Here is a 16258-nt window from a genome sequence, read left to right as displayed (position 1 = left end):
TAATCTATATTTTATGTTGGTTTTAGTTTTTGACTAGTGAGATTAAAATAGAAAAATAGCATAGGGTATCAAATTTAATTATAAAAAAATAAATTGTCTTTCTTTTTAATTGTAGACAAGAAATTTGTTGTTGTTGGCCAGCGCCTGCGTGAATCAAAGCCACTTCAGGATGCATTAAAGGTTAAAGATTCACTTATCACATTGTTTTTGAAATGACTTTCATCTCATCTCATCCAGCAAACAGCCAAGACATTTTTTAAATAAGAAAAAAAATATTAGTTTACCTTCTTAATATTTTTTTAATTTGTAAAATAATTATTATTTCTATAAATTAGGGATATTAATATTATTATTAATAGATAAAAATTTAATTAAATGATAATTTATAAATATTATTTTATGATACCGCACAAAAAATTAAATTTCCTAACTGATTCCTTACCCCACTCTTTTATTCAGTGTTTTTCAAGCCAGATCGTGTATTCTGACACTGGCTTTGAGCACATGGTACTAACGAAAGAGGATAACAACGCGCCAGTGTTTGTTATAAATAATTTTGAAGGTTCCATTTACTACCAACTGATGAAACATAGGTGCCGAATCGTGGCACCCCCAGTTATTCTTAGATGTGCTTTCAATCGGGTACATATATTTTTATTTATTATAATTTTTAGTATTCAATCACATGTGATATTTATTAGAATAAGTCACAATAAATCATTTCTGAAGTCATTTTAATTATAATTAAATATAATTATAAATAATTTTAAAAAAATCGTCAGCCTCTGCCAATAAAGACTCGCCCTGTTTATTGCCTAAGTATGGAGAATGCCATCCTGTGTTTTAGTGGCTTCAAGACTAAAGAAAATCTAGTTTGCCACATTCTTTTCATTTCAATATTTCATTTTCTGTTTGTATGACACCAAAATTAATAGCTGCAACAAACTACAACAACATCTGCAACAAACAACAACATCTGCAACAAACAACAACAGCAACATCTGCAACAAACAACATATTCTGCAAATGAAAAATCCACAATGATAGGCCCCTTTGATGCTATACATTACATAGTCACTGCACAAATGAAATTATCATTATTATCGTGATTATAGTTATTATTATTATTATGACAATGACAACAATTACATGAACGTGACAGACAGCAAGTAAGACGACAGTTACATCAACATGACAACTAAAACTTTTCAGACACTCCTGGTGGATCTAGTCCACAGAATGGGCGGCAGTATAAGGAGAGAGTTCAGTTCAAGAGTAACACACCTCGTTGCAAACAGTACGTCTGGAGATAAATATAGGGTTTGTATGTTTTCTCTTCGTTTTGTATGTTTGTTTGTTTGTATATTTGTTTGTTTGTAGGTATGTTTCTGTCCTGTGTCTTTTGTATTTTTTTTATATGTATGTATTTGTGTTTCTGTGTTGTTTGTTTCGTATGTTTTTGTATCTTTATGTTTTGTATTTCTTTTTGCTTTCTGAAAAATTGTTCTCTTGATTTTTTTTTCTGGTATATATGTTTCTATGAGTGTGAATTTAATAACGGTGGTCATGATCATTTCTGCTAATTCACTAATTGGATTCTTTCAAATTATCTTTGTTCTTATGTCTAGGCTGCCGTGGGGATGGGCACGCGCGTGATGTCCGAAGAATGGATTCATAAGTGTTGGGAGTTGAAGGAGGAGTCCTTCTTTGATGCCATATCATTTGAGGTTCGTGTTTTATCTTCAGTGCCACTGCTATCATCGTCATCATCATCATCATTATTTATTACCAAATCATCATCATCATCACTCATTACTGCCACATTACGATCATTACCACCATCATCATCAACACACCACTACCACCATCATCATCGACACACCAACACACCACCACTACCACCATCATCATAATCAACGTTTTAAAAACCAGTCCCAATACAAGCTGAGTCCGTTCGCATTCTCCGTCCTGAGTTTCTATGGATTTCCAAACGATGAGATCCGACACATGGAAGAAGTTGCTGTCAACAATGGCGAGTGATGATGATGATGGTGGTGGGGGTGGGAGTGAGTGATGGTGGTGACGTTGCTGATGATAACTAGGATGGTATGTACTGATGTGAAAGTGATGTTTGTGGCAATGTTGGTGAAAAAGGTGATGTTGATGACGACGACGATGATGATAATGATGATGATGATGGTGGGGGTAAACAGGTGGGACAGTGGTGCAGTACGGGGCCCCGATGACCACGCACCTCATAGTGAACGATCGGTCCGTTCGATCCATACCATTTGATCTGCACTGTAAACTGCACGTCGTCAAATCAGAGGTCTCTTTGTTGCTGTTGTTTCATTAATCTCAATCAACTAATTAGATGCACTCTGTTTTGCTAGCTAGTTTGGCTAGAGCGTCATTGAATTGTTGAAATGTACGCGCTATATAAATATATTTGATTGATTGATTGATTGATTGATTTATTGATTGATTAATTGATTGATTGATTAATTGATTGATTAATTGATTGATTAATTGATTGATTGTTGTGTTTGTTTGTAATATCATCATCATTATTACCATTTTCTCCTTTATCATCAATTTATCAATATTATTACTATTGTCATCATTTTTATCATCGTACTCATCGTTGTCATCATCACTGTCATCATCACCGTCATCATCACCAGTGGTTTTGGGCTAGCATTCAGATGGAAGCCTGTGCAGATGAGAGTTTGTATATATACGACGAAGAAACTGCATGTTTGTATCTTTCTGTATATTGTGTATGTATGTATATATGTATGTATGTATGTATGTATGCATGTATGTATATATGTATGTATGTATGTATGTATGTATGTATGTATGTATGTATGTATGTATGTATGTATGAATGAATGCCTTGTATTTTGGTTTAAGTATGTTTGTTTTTATGTATATTGTATCTTTATCAACATCCTTATCAGCACCACCACCAACACCACCACCACCACAAACAACAGCTGCTACAAAAAGCACTCCTGGATCTTCGAGCAAACGAACCCCAAACACTCCGCTGTCCAATGGCGGGGCAGTTAGAAATAATAAGAGGAAGAGGTTATTATTATTATTATTATTATTATTGTTATTATCATTATCATTATTATCATTATTAACATGTGAATAACAGCATAATTGTACTTGCAATAAACACACACACACCCACACACACACACCATGTACCAACATATCCACATCAACGTATTATACACATACATACAAACGAACACACATACATACATACAAACACGCATGCATACAAACACACGAACATTCAGGCTTAGAGACAACTTAGCACATCTGGCGAACGAGGGTGAATGTGACTTACCTGCCTGCAAACGCACATCCCTGGACCTCCTGAACTGCAACAACACTAACAATAGAAATTCAATCGGGTCCCTGTCGTTTCTTGACACTTCCGCCGATCTATCCATTCCTACTATCGGTTCGTTGTTTTTTAATGGTTATTTTCTTTGGCGTAAATTCACTGGCGTTGACGTCATCATAATTATCCGCATCGTCATTTACACCACCATTACAACCATCTACATCACCACCACTATCATCATCATCACCACGATCATCACATTCACTTTCAGGCGAAATAACTCCAATAGATCTCAACCAATCATTTGATTCCCCTGCTAAAACATCAACAACAATAGCAACGGCAAAATTTCAAAATAATTTGTCCTCCACAACTACAACAGCAACGATCGACAACAGCAACAACAATAACAACGACAACAGCAATGGATGCGCCACCATTTCCATTAGCCACAGCAGCAGTGGCAGCAACTACTTCAATCAAGATAATGCAACATTATTTGCTACAGCTACTGCTGCTACTACTTCTACTGCCAACAACAACAGCAACAACAACATCAGCAGCTGTCACAGCAGCAAAAACAGTAGCAGCAACATCATCAGCAATAGTAGAGAAATGATGAAATTGACATTAAGGCAGCAGACAGTGTTAGAGCTCTACCAAACGGAGAGAAACTACGTTGGCATACTTGATACCATCATCAAAGTAGTATTTTCAGATCTTTGCTTTTATTTCTGCTGTTTCTCTGTCTGTCTGTCTCTCTTTTTTTCATTGTCTCTTTCTCTTTTTTTACTCTCTCTCTCTTCTCTCTCTCTTTCTCTCTCTCTCTCTCTCTCTCTCTCTCTCTCTCTCTTTCTCTCTTGCTACTACTTCTAATTTTCGTTATCACTAATTGACAAGCAAAACAACAACAATGTCAGACCACATAATTAACTACCAACAACCATGTGCCAGGTATTCATGGAAGAATTAGTGAGAGTCGATCAGCCGGGCGGTCCGATCCTCGACGCGCAAGAAGTCAAGTCGATATTCGGTGGCATCGTGAACATCCACGACATACACGTTCAGATCAGAGACGAGCTGAATGATGTCGTCAGTAACTGGCTAGAAGATCTACCAGTTGGAAACATCTTTATTAAACATGTATGTGTTTGTGTGTGTGTTTGTTTTGGTGTGTGATTGTATTGGTGTGTGTGTGTGTTTGTATTGGTGTGTGTGTGTTTGTATTGGTGTGTGTGTGTTTGTTTGTTCTTTGTGTGTTTGTTCACACATTTTCTAATGATTTTTATGCGTAGTTCATCCACAAATTCATCTAACTATCTATCGGTCTGTCTGTCTGTCTGTCTATCTAAATTAGTTCGTTCATCCATCCATCTATCACTGAATGAATATTTTGATTGACAGTCTGAAGAACTGATGAAATTCTACCCCAACTTCATTAATTACTTTGAGAAGAGTAAGGAGTTCATACATTTTTGTGATAAGTTTAAACCTAGGTTCCATGCTTTCTTGAAGGTACGTACGTGTGTTTGTGTGTGTGCGTGTGTGTGTGTGAGTGAGTGAGTGCTTGTTGTAATCTTGAAAATGCATAAATTACATTCCATTCCATAAATTACGATTACTAAATAATACATAATTTTTCGTTCATGCTCATCTTTCATTCATTCATCCATTTATTTGCCCATTCATTCATTCATTCATTCATTCATTCATTCATTCATTCATTCATTCATTCATTCATTCATTCATTCATTCATTCAAACCATCTCCAGTTATGTCAATCAAAACCAGAGTGCGGTAGACAAACATTGACTGAACTTTTAATAAGGCCAGTCCAAAGACTGCCCAGTGTGACGCTGCTACTCAAAGATATTTTAAAGAGGACAGAGGAGAGCCACTTAGATTATAAACTACTGCAAGATTCTATCGTCCATCTGGAAGCTGTTATGATGTCAATAATATTATTTTATTATAATTATTATGATAATAATTATTATTATTTATAGCGTAATTTGTTAGTAAGACTTGATGATACTATAGCATTGATGTTATATCTCGCAAGAAAATGACTTATATTATTATTCAAATTGTTGCCATTATTATCGTTATTATGTCATATTATTTTAGTTATAATATAATTTGTCATAGTATATTTTTAATATATTTATTTATTTTATTATGGTTGTAGGCATATAAATGAAGACAAGAGAAAGTCAGACGGTCATCAAGTCATGTTTGAAATTGTCAACGACATTGAAAACTGCCCTGTTTGTTTCATTTTGATTTATGCTTTGTTTGTTTGTTTGTATATTTTTTGATTGTATATCGTTGTGTTTTTTTTTGTTTTATGTGTCAAATCACTTTAGTTGAGCAAACCAGCCATTCAGAAGAGCATGGAATTTGATAATTTCATATACTTTTAATATAGATATATATCTATTATTGAACGAATTAATAAAAACATTCATTCATTTTGTTCAGTTCATCGTTCATATATTCAGTTTTTCATTAGTTTACTAATTCATTCATGCAATTCATTTGTTCATTCACTCAATTCATTCCTTCAAACACTGATATACAACTGTTTGAACTAGGTGAGCTTGTTGTCAGCGCACAGAAGTTTCTCTACGAAAGTAGACGTAACTGAAGTTACCGACAGTCTGATTGGTCGGGGCTCACATCTTACACTCTTCATATTCTCTGATAGTGTCGAGGTTGGTTTGTTAGTTGGTTGATTGGTTGGTTATTTAGTTGGTTGGTTGGTTAGCTGGTTGAAGGGTTAGCTGATTGAATGGTTGGTTGAATGAATTATTATTGACTGATGGTTTGTTGAACAATTTGATAAAAAATTGTGACGTTTGATGAAAATGCGTCCAAGATATGCAAAAAGAGAAGAGGTCTGCTGAGCAACAACAGCTTCAACAGCCACAACAGCAGCGGCTGCAGTAGGCAGAACTCGACATCGTCGTCGTCATCGTCGTCGTCATCGTCGTCGTCATCGTCGACACCGTCATCGCGAAACAACAAAACGTACAAACACGTGGCATTGATTCAGTTTTCATCTATCAAGAGGATTGTCGATATCTGTGATCTGACTGGTGTGTCTTTGTTGATGTCGTTGTTGTTGTTGTTGTTGATGTTTTTCATCTCTCTTTCCTTCATAACTCAGCCATTCATAGAAACTTGCTAATTATTCTTTTGCACGCAACAGACAGCAATGGCGTCTTTGCACTGGTGACGAAGAAGATAGACGAAGATGAGGAACTATATGCGTTCAACATCGCCAACAACAACAACAACAACAATTCGACGCTACTAAACAACACCACCATCCACAACACAACCATCAGTAACAATATTAATAACACTTTTATCAACTCCAGTTACTGTGGTAATAGTAGTAATTATACTAGCAGCAGTAGTAATAATAATTATAATCAACAAATTGATTCCAAAGAAGATTTACTTATATTTCTAAGCAAGGCTGTTTGTACAAACATGTGTCGAACTGATTATGTGAGTATATAAGTGTGTGTATGTATGTCTCTGTGTGTGTGTGTGTGTTAGCTTGTATGTGTATATGTATATCTCTGTCTATTTTGTACGTGAGAGTGTGTGTACATGTGTGTATGTATGTTTGCATAAACGTTCAACGCTGTTTGGTTTTCATCATTTTCATTCTCATCTTTCTCGTCTCATGTACATATGCGCGCGTACACACACACACACACAGACAAACAAGTACAGACGGGCACATTCACACAGATCATTACATCTTTTGTTACTTTTCCACTGTCATCTTCATCATTACTTACTTACATACTTGCTTGCTTTCCAGGAAGCATTGCTGGCAGCGGTAGAATCTCATGAGTTAAGCATCAACGTATCAGATCTGAACAGCAAAAAGTCATTCTCAAGGGCTGCCTCAAAGTAATATAATAAATTACTATTAGTTATTTTTAATAAGCCTTGTAACATGTCCATTTTTGAATAAATTATGCTAATTTCAAGCCTGATAGATGTCCATTCATTCATTTATAGGTTGGGTAAAAAAGTTAGTCGAGTGTTTTCATTGAATAAAACTCCAAATGGAATGAAGAGGGCAATCTCGAGTGTCACACAACTCATCAGTCCAATGCGCAAAGAAACTAGTACCGCCAGTATTACTACGCCCAATCGTCTGCTATCTAAAAAGAACATCCCGGAAAATGATGTAGGTGCTAGTTTATTTTGATCGATTTCACTGTCAGGAAACTCATGCATAGGCTGCTATGTAATTATTTATCGTCTTTATCCGTTATCGAATGTTTAATATCAAACTAATTTCACTCTGAAACAGCGGCCTGAACGTTCTGAGAAGTACTCAGAGATAGTTGATAAGGTGAGCATAGGCACCCCAGCCATGCAAAGGAGGAGAGAAACATTAGCTGTAAGTCGTTGATAACTATCTAACTCCTCTCTCCTTTTCTCTCTCTCTCTCTATCTATCTATCTATCTATCTATCTATCTATCTATCTATCTATCTATCTATCTATCTATCTATATATCTATCTATATATCTAGCTCTTTCATCCTAATTCTTGTTTGTTCTCTTTTGTTTTCATTTTTCAACTTTCATTCTTTCGTTATCTCATTCTTCTTCTCACTTCACTTTCTCGCACTCTCTTATCTTTGTATGTTTGCGTGCCAAAGCCTACGTAATGATTCTATAACTGCCAACCAGGGAATCACGTGTTACGACGCCAATAGTGCCTCCAATCAAACGACAATCCAGGTTTGATTTGATTGATTTGCAGTGACGTCATTTCACTCCGTCACGTCATTCTTACAGTACAGTCAACGTCACCATTGTTATCGCTATCATCGCCGCATCCTTCAAGCATGACATTTTTTATTTTCTTTCGTCGCCATCACATTTTTATCAATATCAAATCTTCTTTGGTAAAAGTTTTTAAAAACTTTCTCTCTTTCTCTCTCTCTTTCTCTTTCTCTCTCTCTCTCTCTCTCTCTCTCTCTCTATATATATATATATATATATATTATATAATTTATAGTTTATACTAATATATGTATTAGGAATCAGGTGACTCAAAGATGGACCAATCAGAAGCGATATTTTTGACACCCAACCTGATACCCCTGAAGCATAGAAATAATAACAAATCAAGGATAATATCGCGTAGTAAGTTTGCTCAACATAGATAAAATAATTTAACACTCTTTCCTGAACAGCCATTTTATGTTTTGTTACCGAAATAGATGAATTTTCAAGTTAATATTTTCGCTTTTTGGCCCATATGTACGTAGGCCTAAAGTGTGTAAGTGTGTTATACGTACGTACATACATATACATATTTTTTAAACATAACAGAATAAAGATGGAAAGAAATAAGCTAAAGATTAAAGATAGCCTAAAAGAGAGACAAACATATTCATGTGTGCTGCCGAAATGATTGAATGACTAACACACACACGTACATACACACACACACACACACATACATTTATACATGTATACTTTTTAATACTCTGGACTGACTTTTTCATGAATGTGACACGCGTCACATTATGTTAGTGTATGTTTATTTATATTAATTTTATTCCAATTCTATAAACAATTTCGAATCATTCCATATGTATACGTATGTGTTTATCCATATTTCCAATTACACACAAATTAATATATATATATATATATATATATATATATATATATATATATATATATATATATATATCTATGTGTTTGTATGTTTGCTTATGTATACAACTTGAAACCTCATAAACGTTTTATTCTAAAGTAAAATTAAGTCATAGATTAAATGTTGTGCCATTTTTTTCATTACTGTTTGCTGAAATAAATGAATGCAATGAATATTTTCGTGCTGCCTGCCCTTATTTGTTATTGATTATTAAAAACGCTTTCACTTGCATGAAGTTGATTGTTGTAACTTTTTTAATCGAGTTTTAAATTATTTTTTAAGTCCGTAAAAATCGATTTTTATTAGAAGAAACTTATGAAAAGTTGGTGGACTTCATACGACGAAAACTTTTATCAATTTTCGACCTATAGTTAGAAAAAGTTATCATCTACCATTCGATACCTACATCTATCATACCGTTAGCTTAATCATCGCACCATCCTCAACTGAGTTTCAAACTTGAATAATATTGAAAGTTTCAGGAGACATAGTTGATCATTTTTGTATTTATTACTTCATCAAGACATTGCATGTAAAAAGTAAAATAAATTCAGTTTTAATCTTTTTCTCTACTTTTTCTGTGAAACAAATTAACGCAGCTGACGAAATAAGTATTTTTGTTCGTATTGTATGTGTGGATGTACGAGTGCCCTGTGTAGCTGTCTGTACGAATATCTACACACACATGATTGTATATGTGAATACGCTTTTCTGTGTATGAATCTTGTATAAATGTGTGTGTTTGCGTTTGCGTGTGTGTGTAGAATTGATTGAGATGAAACAAAGTATGTGTAGAGGTAAGCCTGCGCGTATGTACAATTGTTGTGTTGAATTGCAGTAAAACAAAGGAATGCTTTAAATAAGACAAAATTAGAAGCTCCTAGGATGAAATAAAAAAAATACAATATAAACAGTAAGAAGTTAAAAGAACATAGATAATAACAAAAATGGGGAATTAAAAAAATTTATGCATTTCTGACTACGGCAATTGACATAGTTACAAAATTTTGTTAAACAATTTCAAATAAATCATCATTTAGAAGTAGGTGTGGTTGCATTTCCTACTCTCAGCAGCTGCCGCTGCTGCTGCCTGGGATGTTTCTGGGAATGAACCCTTCTGACCATTACCACTTCGATGTGGGGGGTGCCAAGTTGTTTCATTAATTTGGGATCTAACTCTATAATAATTTGTATCATAAAGTCATGTATAAATTAAGAGATGAAACTTGAATAGTTAATTATACAAAGTAATACTATGGCGTATGAAAAGAGGATCTAACTGAGTGTGACAAAAAAATTCTTTATCCCAAAAGGAAAATATGAAAATAATGAAATGAAACCTTTCGTTGAACATGTGTCTGTGAAAATTTCATTAGATTTGATTCTGAACTTCGTCGGCAGGTGCGCTGATGATGACGAAGGTAAAGATGGAGAAAGAGATGGTGATGAAGAGGAGGAGGAGGAAGAGGAGGAAGATGATGATGGTGAGTAATCAACGGAGACAGACATTTTCAGGATGTGGACTTTATCCCTCTTCCAAGACTGCATCAACTTCTTAATGTTCATCATGTGCCACTGATTGCTAAATCCTCTTTTCAGCTTGTTCTCAATCTCTACCACTTGATTTCAAGAAAAAGAACAAATTTTTTCCTATATTTTATATAAATAAAAGAGAGAAAGAGAGAAAGAGAGAGATACTTACACGAATTAACAACATATTTCTACAACAAACATTATAAACTTATCCATAATTTTTACTACTACATCATTAAATACTAAATCAGTTTTACTTCGGTTAGCATTAAAAACAGTAAAGTTTATAAATCTAAAAGTGAATTTAAACGTTCACAACCTCCTTTTTTTAAGTTTGTGGCAGTTAGTTTGACCTTCAGAGGATGTCTGTATGATATCGTTAGTCGTCTGCCTAACAAAGTTTTCAAAATGGATTAGCAACTGTCAATTTGAGATATACAATTTTCTTACAAATCACTTGCATTTTAATTTAGACACAATAATTATAACAAAATACTTTTAATAATTATTAGCAATATATGTATAAAAAATGTGAGTTAATCTAGTTAATCTTAGTTAATCTTAAAACACAGATTTTCAACTTTGTTTCACAATTAAATATTATTATTACTACTAATAAAATAATTATTACTATTAATAATTATTAATTATATAAAATACATAAATTATTATTAATATTTATAACGATGTTAAGTAACTTTACAAATATAGAAAACATCATCAAATGGACCAACGATATTTCTTGAGAAATAATTTAGCATGTTGGATGTTGGTCAAATAGTCTTTATCCTCGTTTAGGAACTGAGGCAGTATGAACTCGAAGTTTAAATCATTTTTATGGTTGTTATTGTTGTTATTAGTGTTCCCCAGATGACCTGATGAAAAGAAAAACAGATTATTATTAAATTAATTAAATTAAAAAGATATCAAATGAAATTATGACAAAATGAAATGACATAAACAGTTTTTCGTGTCAGATTAATAAGAAAATAAATAAATAATAAAAATATGAAATTAAATTATTAATTTAAACAAAGTTTTCATATCAGAATGGATAAAATTTAAAAGTTAATTTGAAATGAAACGATACAAACAGGCAGACAGTAGGATGTAGCAGAAGACATCGGCTGATTTCATCTGCTTTTGCTTTCTGGGACAATGCACAGGTTTCTTGTTGAGTGCAACCATGTCGGCATCAGACAGCTTGATTGGGGCGGTGATGTTGGGTTTTGCAGACAACTTTAGATGACGCATTATATTCTGGTTTATTTGGTGTCTTTGAATTTCTTTCTGCCTGGAGTGTGAGATAAATGTATGCTACAATAATTGTAGTACAGAGTACATTATATGGTAATTAAAATTGTTATTATTTACTTTTACATCAATCAATTCAATAGAATATAAAAAATATCAAAGACAGCTCAAAAGTTTGAGTTAATAAAAAATGTTGACCTTATCCGGTTTGTCCAGGTTACGGCAAAGCTGTCTTCGGCCGAATCCTGATCACTAATTGCTGAGGATGACGAATTGCTTTCATTGGACATTTGTTGAATTATCGAAGTCTCCGGGAAATGAGATGTCGTCTCAAAGGGATTTATTAAGAAAATGTTGATCAAAATTATAAAGATATTTAATTTTAACGTCGCAAAACAGACTACAGCCGACATTTTTAACGTGTAATGACTTTCAAGCAATCAACTCAGAAATTTAAAAAAGGTAAACGTTGTTAAAGTGAAACTTAAGTCAACAATTAAATTAATAAATTGACCAGAATGGATTTGAATCTAACTATATGTAAAGAACGTATTGCACTAAACATCACAGCGTTGTATTGTAGTATTAGCAGTAGCTGTAGAAGCAGCAGCCGCAGTATTAGCAGCAGTAGTAAATTTTAAAAGAAGTTTGGTTGAATATAAGAATTATATTCATCATTGTATGAAGTTGAACGGGAATATTGTTAGAGCGTCCACTAGCTTTCGTTCTAGGACTCAGAATACCTTAATAACAATGCAATACTAAAATGATTCCAGTAAGTTAATAAACAAAAATAAAAAACAATTTTTATCTTTCTTCGAAATAAAATTTAATATTTAAATATGACGAAAAAAAAGAATAACATTTTCCATGATAACCAATAAAAGTTATAAATTAATTAAAAAAATGGTTAACAGACATATGCATACATACACACACACACACACACACACACACACACACACACACACACACACACACACACACACACACACACACACACACACAAATATACACACACACAAATATACACACACATTTTGTAAAATAATTAAAATAATAATAAGCCATAATATAATGAAACACCAATGATAAAGAACAATTTTAAAAAATTTACACGAAAAATAAACTGAAATAACGATATTAATAATAAAACTTCATGATCCTAAACATTTAATTCAAGTTATGAATAAGAATCATCGTCATGATCAACAGAAAACAATTTCTATAAATCATTCATGTGATTTCATACGTATCAATAAGTAAATATATAAATATACATACATAAGTATAAGTATTTTTCATTGATTATATACATATATATATATATATAAATATGTTTGTGTGTATGTAAGTGTATAGTCAATAAAAAATAACACATATTGGTTTGAAACATTATAAGAACAGCTTTTATAAAGATTTTAATCTACCAAAATAACTAACTTGTATGGAAACACATACATGTATGTATGCATATGTTTAAATATATATATATATATATATATATAAATATATATATATATATATATATATATATATATATATATATATATATATATATGAGATCATACATACATTATACAGACATACACACTAACACAGATACATACAAGTACAAGCAGACAAACAAAAAGCACATCACCTACACGCCTATGCAAAATATATACAGCGTTCTTTTTAATTAACTGTTGTGCAGTCTGTCTAATTTCAAATTGTATATTAAACTAGAGTAAAAGAATAAAAATAATTTCTAAATTAATAATTTTATCTCTTAGTTCATTGTTTAACAGCTATATGTATGGAATGATAAACAAATGGTCAATGAAATTATATATATATATAAATAAATAAATATATATATAATAATTTGAAATTGTATTTAAATATAGATTTATTATAACGAAATATTATCAGTTCTTCAATCAATCAATCAATCAATCAATCAATCAATCAATCAATCAATCAATCAATCAATCAATCAATCAATCAATCAATCAATCAATCAATCAATCAATCAATCAATCAATCAATCAATCAATCAATCAATCAATCAATCAATCAAGAGATAATAACATGATGATAAGACATAGGGCAAAAGTATACATGAAATATGTAAGCCAAAATATTCAACTTGAATCATCATTAAAATTAAAATATGATAGGCGATGATAAAATGATAACAAATGATAATAACTAAATTTGTAGAGACCCTTAGTATCATAAATATTAATTGCTATTTAAAAAAATAGTATTAATAATAATAATCATAATAATAATAATTATTATTGATATGATAGGGATGTGATGTAAGGAAAATATAATGAATAATAATAATTATTGTTGTCGATATTATTGTGTGTTTATTTATTCATACATTTATTTATCAATAGAATAACATTGCGAATGATTGGACTGTATTAAATAATAATTTGAATAATGATGAATAATTATAGCAAATGGTTTAACGTTTATGGAGAATAAAAATGCTATACAGTTCAGCTGAAATAAAATAAAGATATTCATTATAAATCAATCAATCAACCAACCAACCAATCAATCAATCCATCAATCATCGAACCAATGAAATTACTTTTTATAACAAATATCATTATACAAATTCATAAGCAATCAACCAATCAATCGATCAATGAAATTACTTTTTCAAAAACAAAAAATTATTAATAATAATTGATGTATTTCTTCCATTAGATGTAATGATCATAAGCAAATTGAGTTAAACTCAAACGAACGTTATCTGACAAAAAGTATATAGTGACATTTGGTAGAAGAGGGAGAGAGAGAGAAAGAGAGAGGAGAGAGAAAAAGGAGAGAAAAAAAGAAGAGAGAGAAAAAGTTAAATAATACTGATGGATTCATTATTAAAAAAGAAGAATGACAATGATAGAAAAAATTTTCTTTAATCATCATGAGTTATGAATGAGTACGAACTTAATAAAGCAATCATCATCAACCTCAACGCAATCATAATAATAATAATAATAATAATAATAAACGATATCATCATTCTTACTGTCAAACACTGTATGCAATAAAAAAATGATAAGAAAAATCATAATGTTGTAATGATATAACGACAACAAACTGACAAATAAATAGAATTCAGGCATTAATCAGATGAATAAATACATTTAATTTAAACTAAGTTAAATTATTTGAGAATGACGACAGGGGGATAGGTCAACATCGTCCAGAGTTAATCAGACTTTGTACTCAGTGATGTCTGAGTTCTTTCGATCGAGTGTTCCGCATTTTCTCTTATCCAAATTGAACCCCGAATACAACTGGGGTCTGTCGTTGTTATTTGCAATCTTTGTCCTGTTAGCGGTCGACGCGTTCGGTAGCGAGGTTATAGGGTAAATGTTTCTTGAATGGGGAGGTAAAGATATCGGCGGATCATTTGGCATGGCGACGGCCAAACCGACAGAACATTCGTCGGTGAAGTTAGTAGGCGGCCGATGAAAGTTAGCATTAGGACAGGATTGTGCTGCTTTAGATGATGTTCTTGCGGCCAGAGCCGGACTCTTTGTCTTCATGAATTGCTGCTGGGAGTGATGCGATTGTTGTTGCTGAATTGGATGATGATGTTGTTGTTGGGTGTGGATTGTGTGTGGAATAGAATTTGCTGGATATTTAACATCATTAGCCAACTGTGATTGTTGTTGCTGTTGTTGCAGTAAGTGTTGTTGAGATGATCTCAATGTTTGTTGCTGCTGAACGAAATTCTGCTGTTGTTGTTGTGGTGGTGGTTGTTGCTGCTGCTGCTGAATATATTGTTGTTGTTGTTGCATTACAAAATGTTGTTGCTGTGATGGATGTTGGTGGCTTTGTTGTTGTTGCAGTTGTTGATTGATCGACGCAAACTTGCTAATGTAGTTTGGGGACCTCACATGTGGATACCCACCATTCATCATATAAGCAGTATTATTATTATTATTGTAGTGATGTGCTGGTAACTGGTGCTGGCCTGGTACTGGCTTATAGGAGAGCTCCGACCCTAGCTGCTCTCTGCTGTTGTTCACGTTGGTGCTAGGATTGCTATTGTTGTACTCATTGGGATATTGATGGTATTGTTGATTATAAAGAACTGGTTTGTAGGGATGTTGTTGCTGCTGTTGTTGTGATGCTATCACTGCTGCAGCTGCTGCTGCTGTCGTTTGTGGTGGCGGGTGTGGTGCTGGTTCAAATGGATGCTGCTTCATCTGGGACATCTGGTGAATTTCAAGAATCTTTGATAAAAGTTAATTGAACAAAAATTTGAGAAATGAAAAAAAAACTTAACTAAAAGGATAGGTAAAAAGAAAGAAAGAAAAGATAGATAGATAGATAGATAGATAGATAGATAGATAGATAGATAGATAGATAGATAGATAGTTAGTTAGACAAA

General features: G+C 32.7%; 2 protein-coding genes across 2 annotated transcripts; one reads left to right on the top strand and one right to left on the bottom strand.

Moving 5' to 3' along the window:
* Positions 1–504: 504 nt before the first annotated feature.
* On the top strand, positions 505–6099 carry HELRODRAFT_70830 (hypothetical protein; the record flags this gene model as incomplete). The annotated part of the gene is made up of 13 exons (XM_009032927.1): positions 505–642; positions 783–872; positions 1213–1320; positions 1629–1733; positions 1933–2022; positions 2231–2329; positions 2685–2784; positions 3747–4069; positions 4319–4507; positions 4769–4879; positions 5137–5315; positions 5553–5631; positions 5959–6099. 13 exons carry the CDS (start codon positions 505–507, stop codon positions 6097–6099), a joined length of 1752 nt encoding a protein of 583 aa, XP_009031175.1.
* Positions 6100–10102: 4003 nt separating this feature from the next.
* Positions 10103–12266, bottom strand: HELRODRAFT_166426 (hypothetical protein; the record flags this gene model as incomplete). The annotated part of the gene is made up of 5 exons (XM_009033354.1): positions 10103–10196; positions 10574–10685; positions 11334–11474; positions 11694–11893; positions 12052–12266. The coding sequence occupies 5 exons, from the start codon at positions 12264–12266 to the stop codon at positions 10103–10105; spliced, it is 762 nt and encodes a 253-aa protein (XP_009031602.1).
* Positions 12267–16258: the final 3992 nt, after the last annotated feature.

Source organism: Helobdella robusta, assembly GCF_000326865.2.
Source record: "Helobdella robusta unplaced genomic scaffold HELROscaffold_9, whole genome shotgun sequence".
Taxonomy (NCBI): domain Eukaryota; kingdom Metazoa; phylum Annelida; class Clitellata; order Rhynchobdellida; family Glossiphoniidae; genus Helobdella; species Helobdella robusta.
This window is presented reverse-complemented; position numbering and strand designations above follow the sequence as displayed.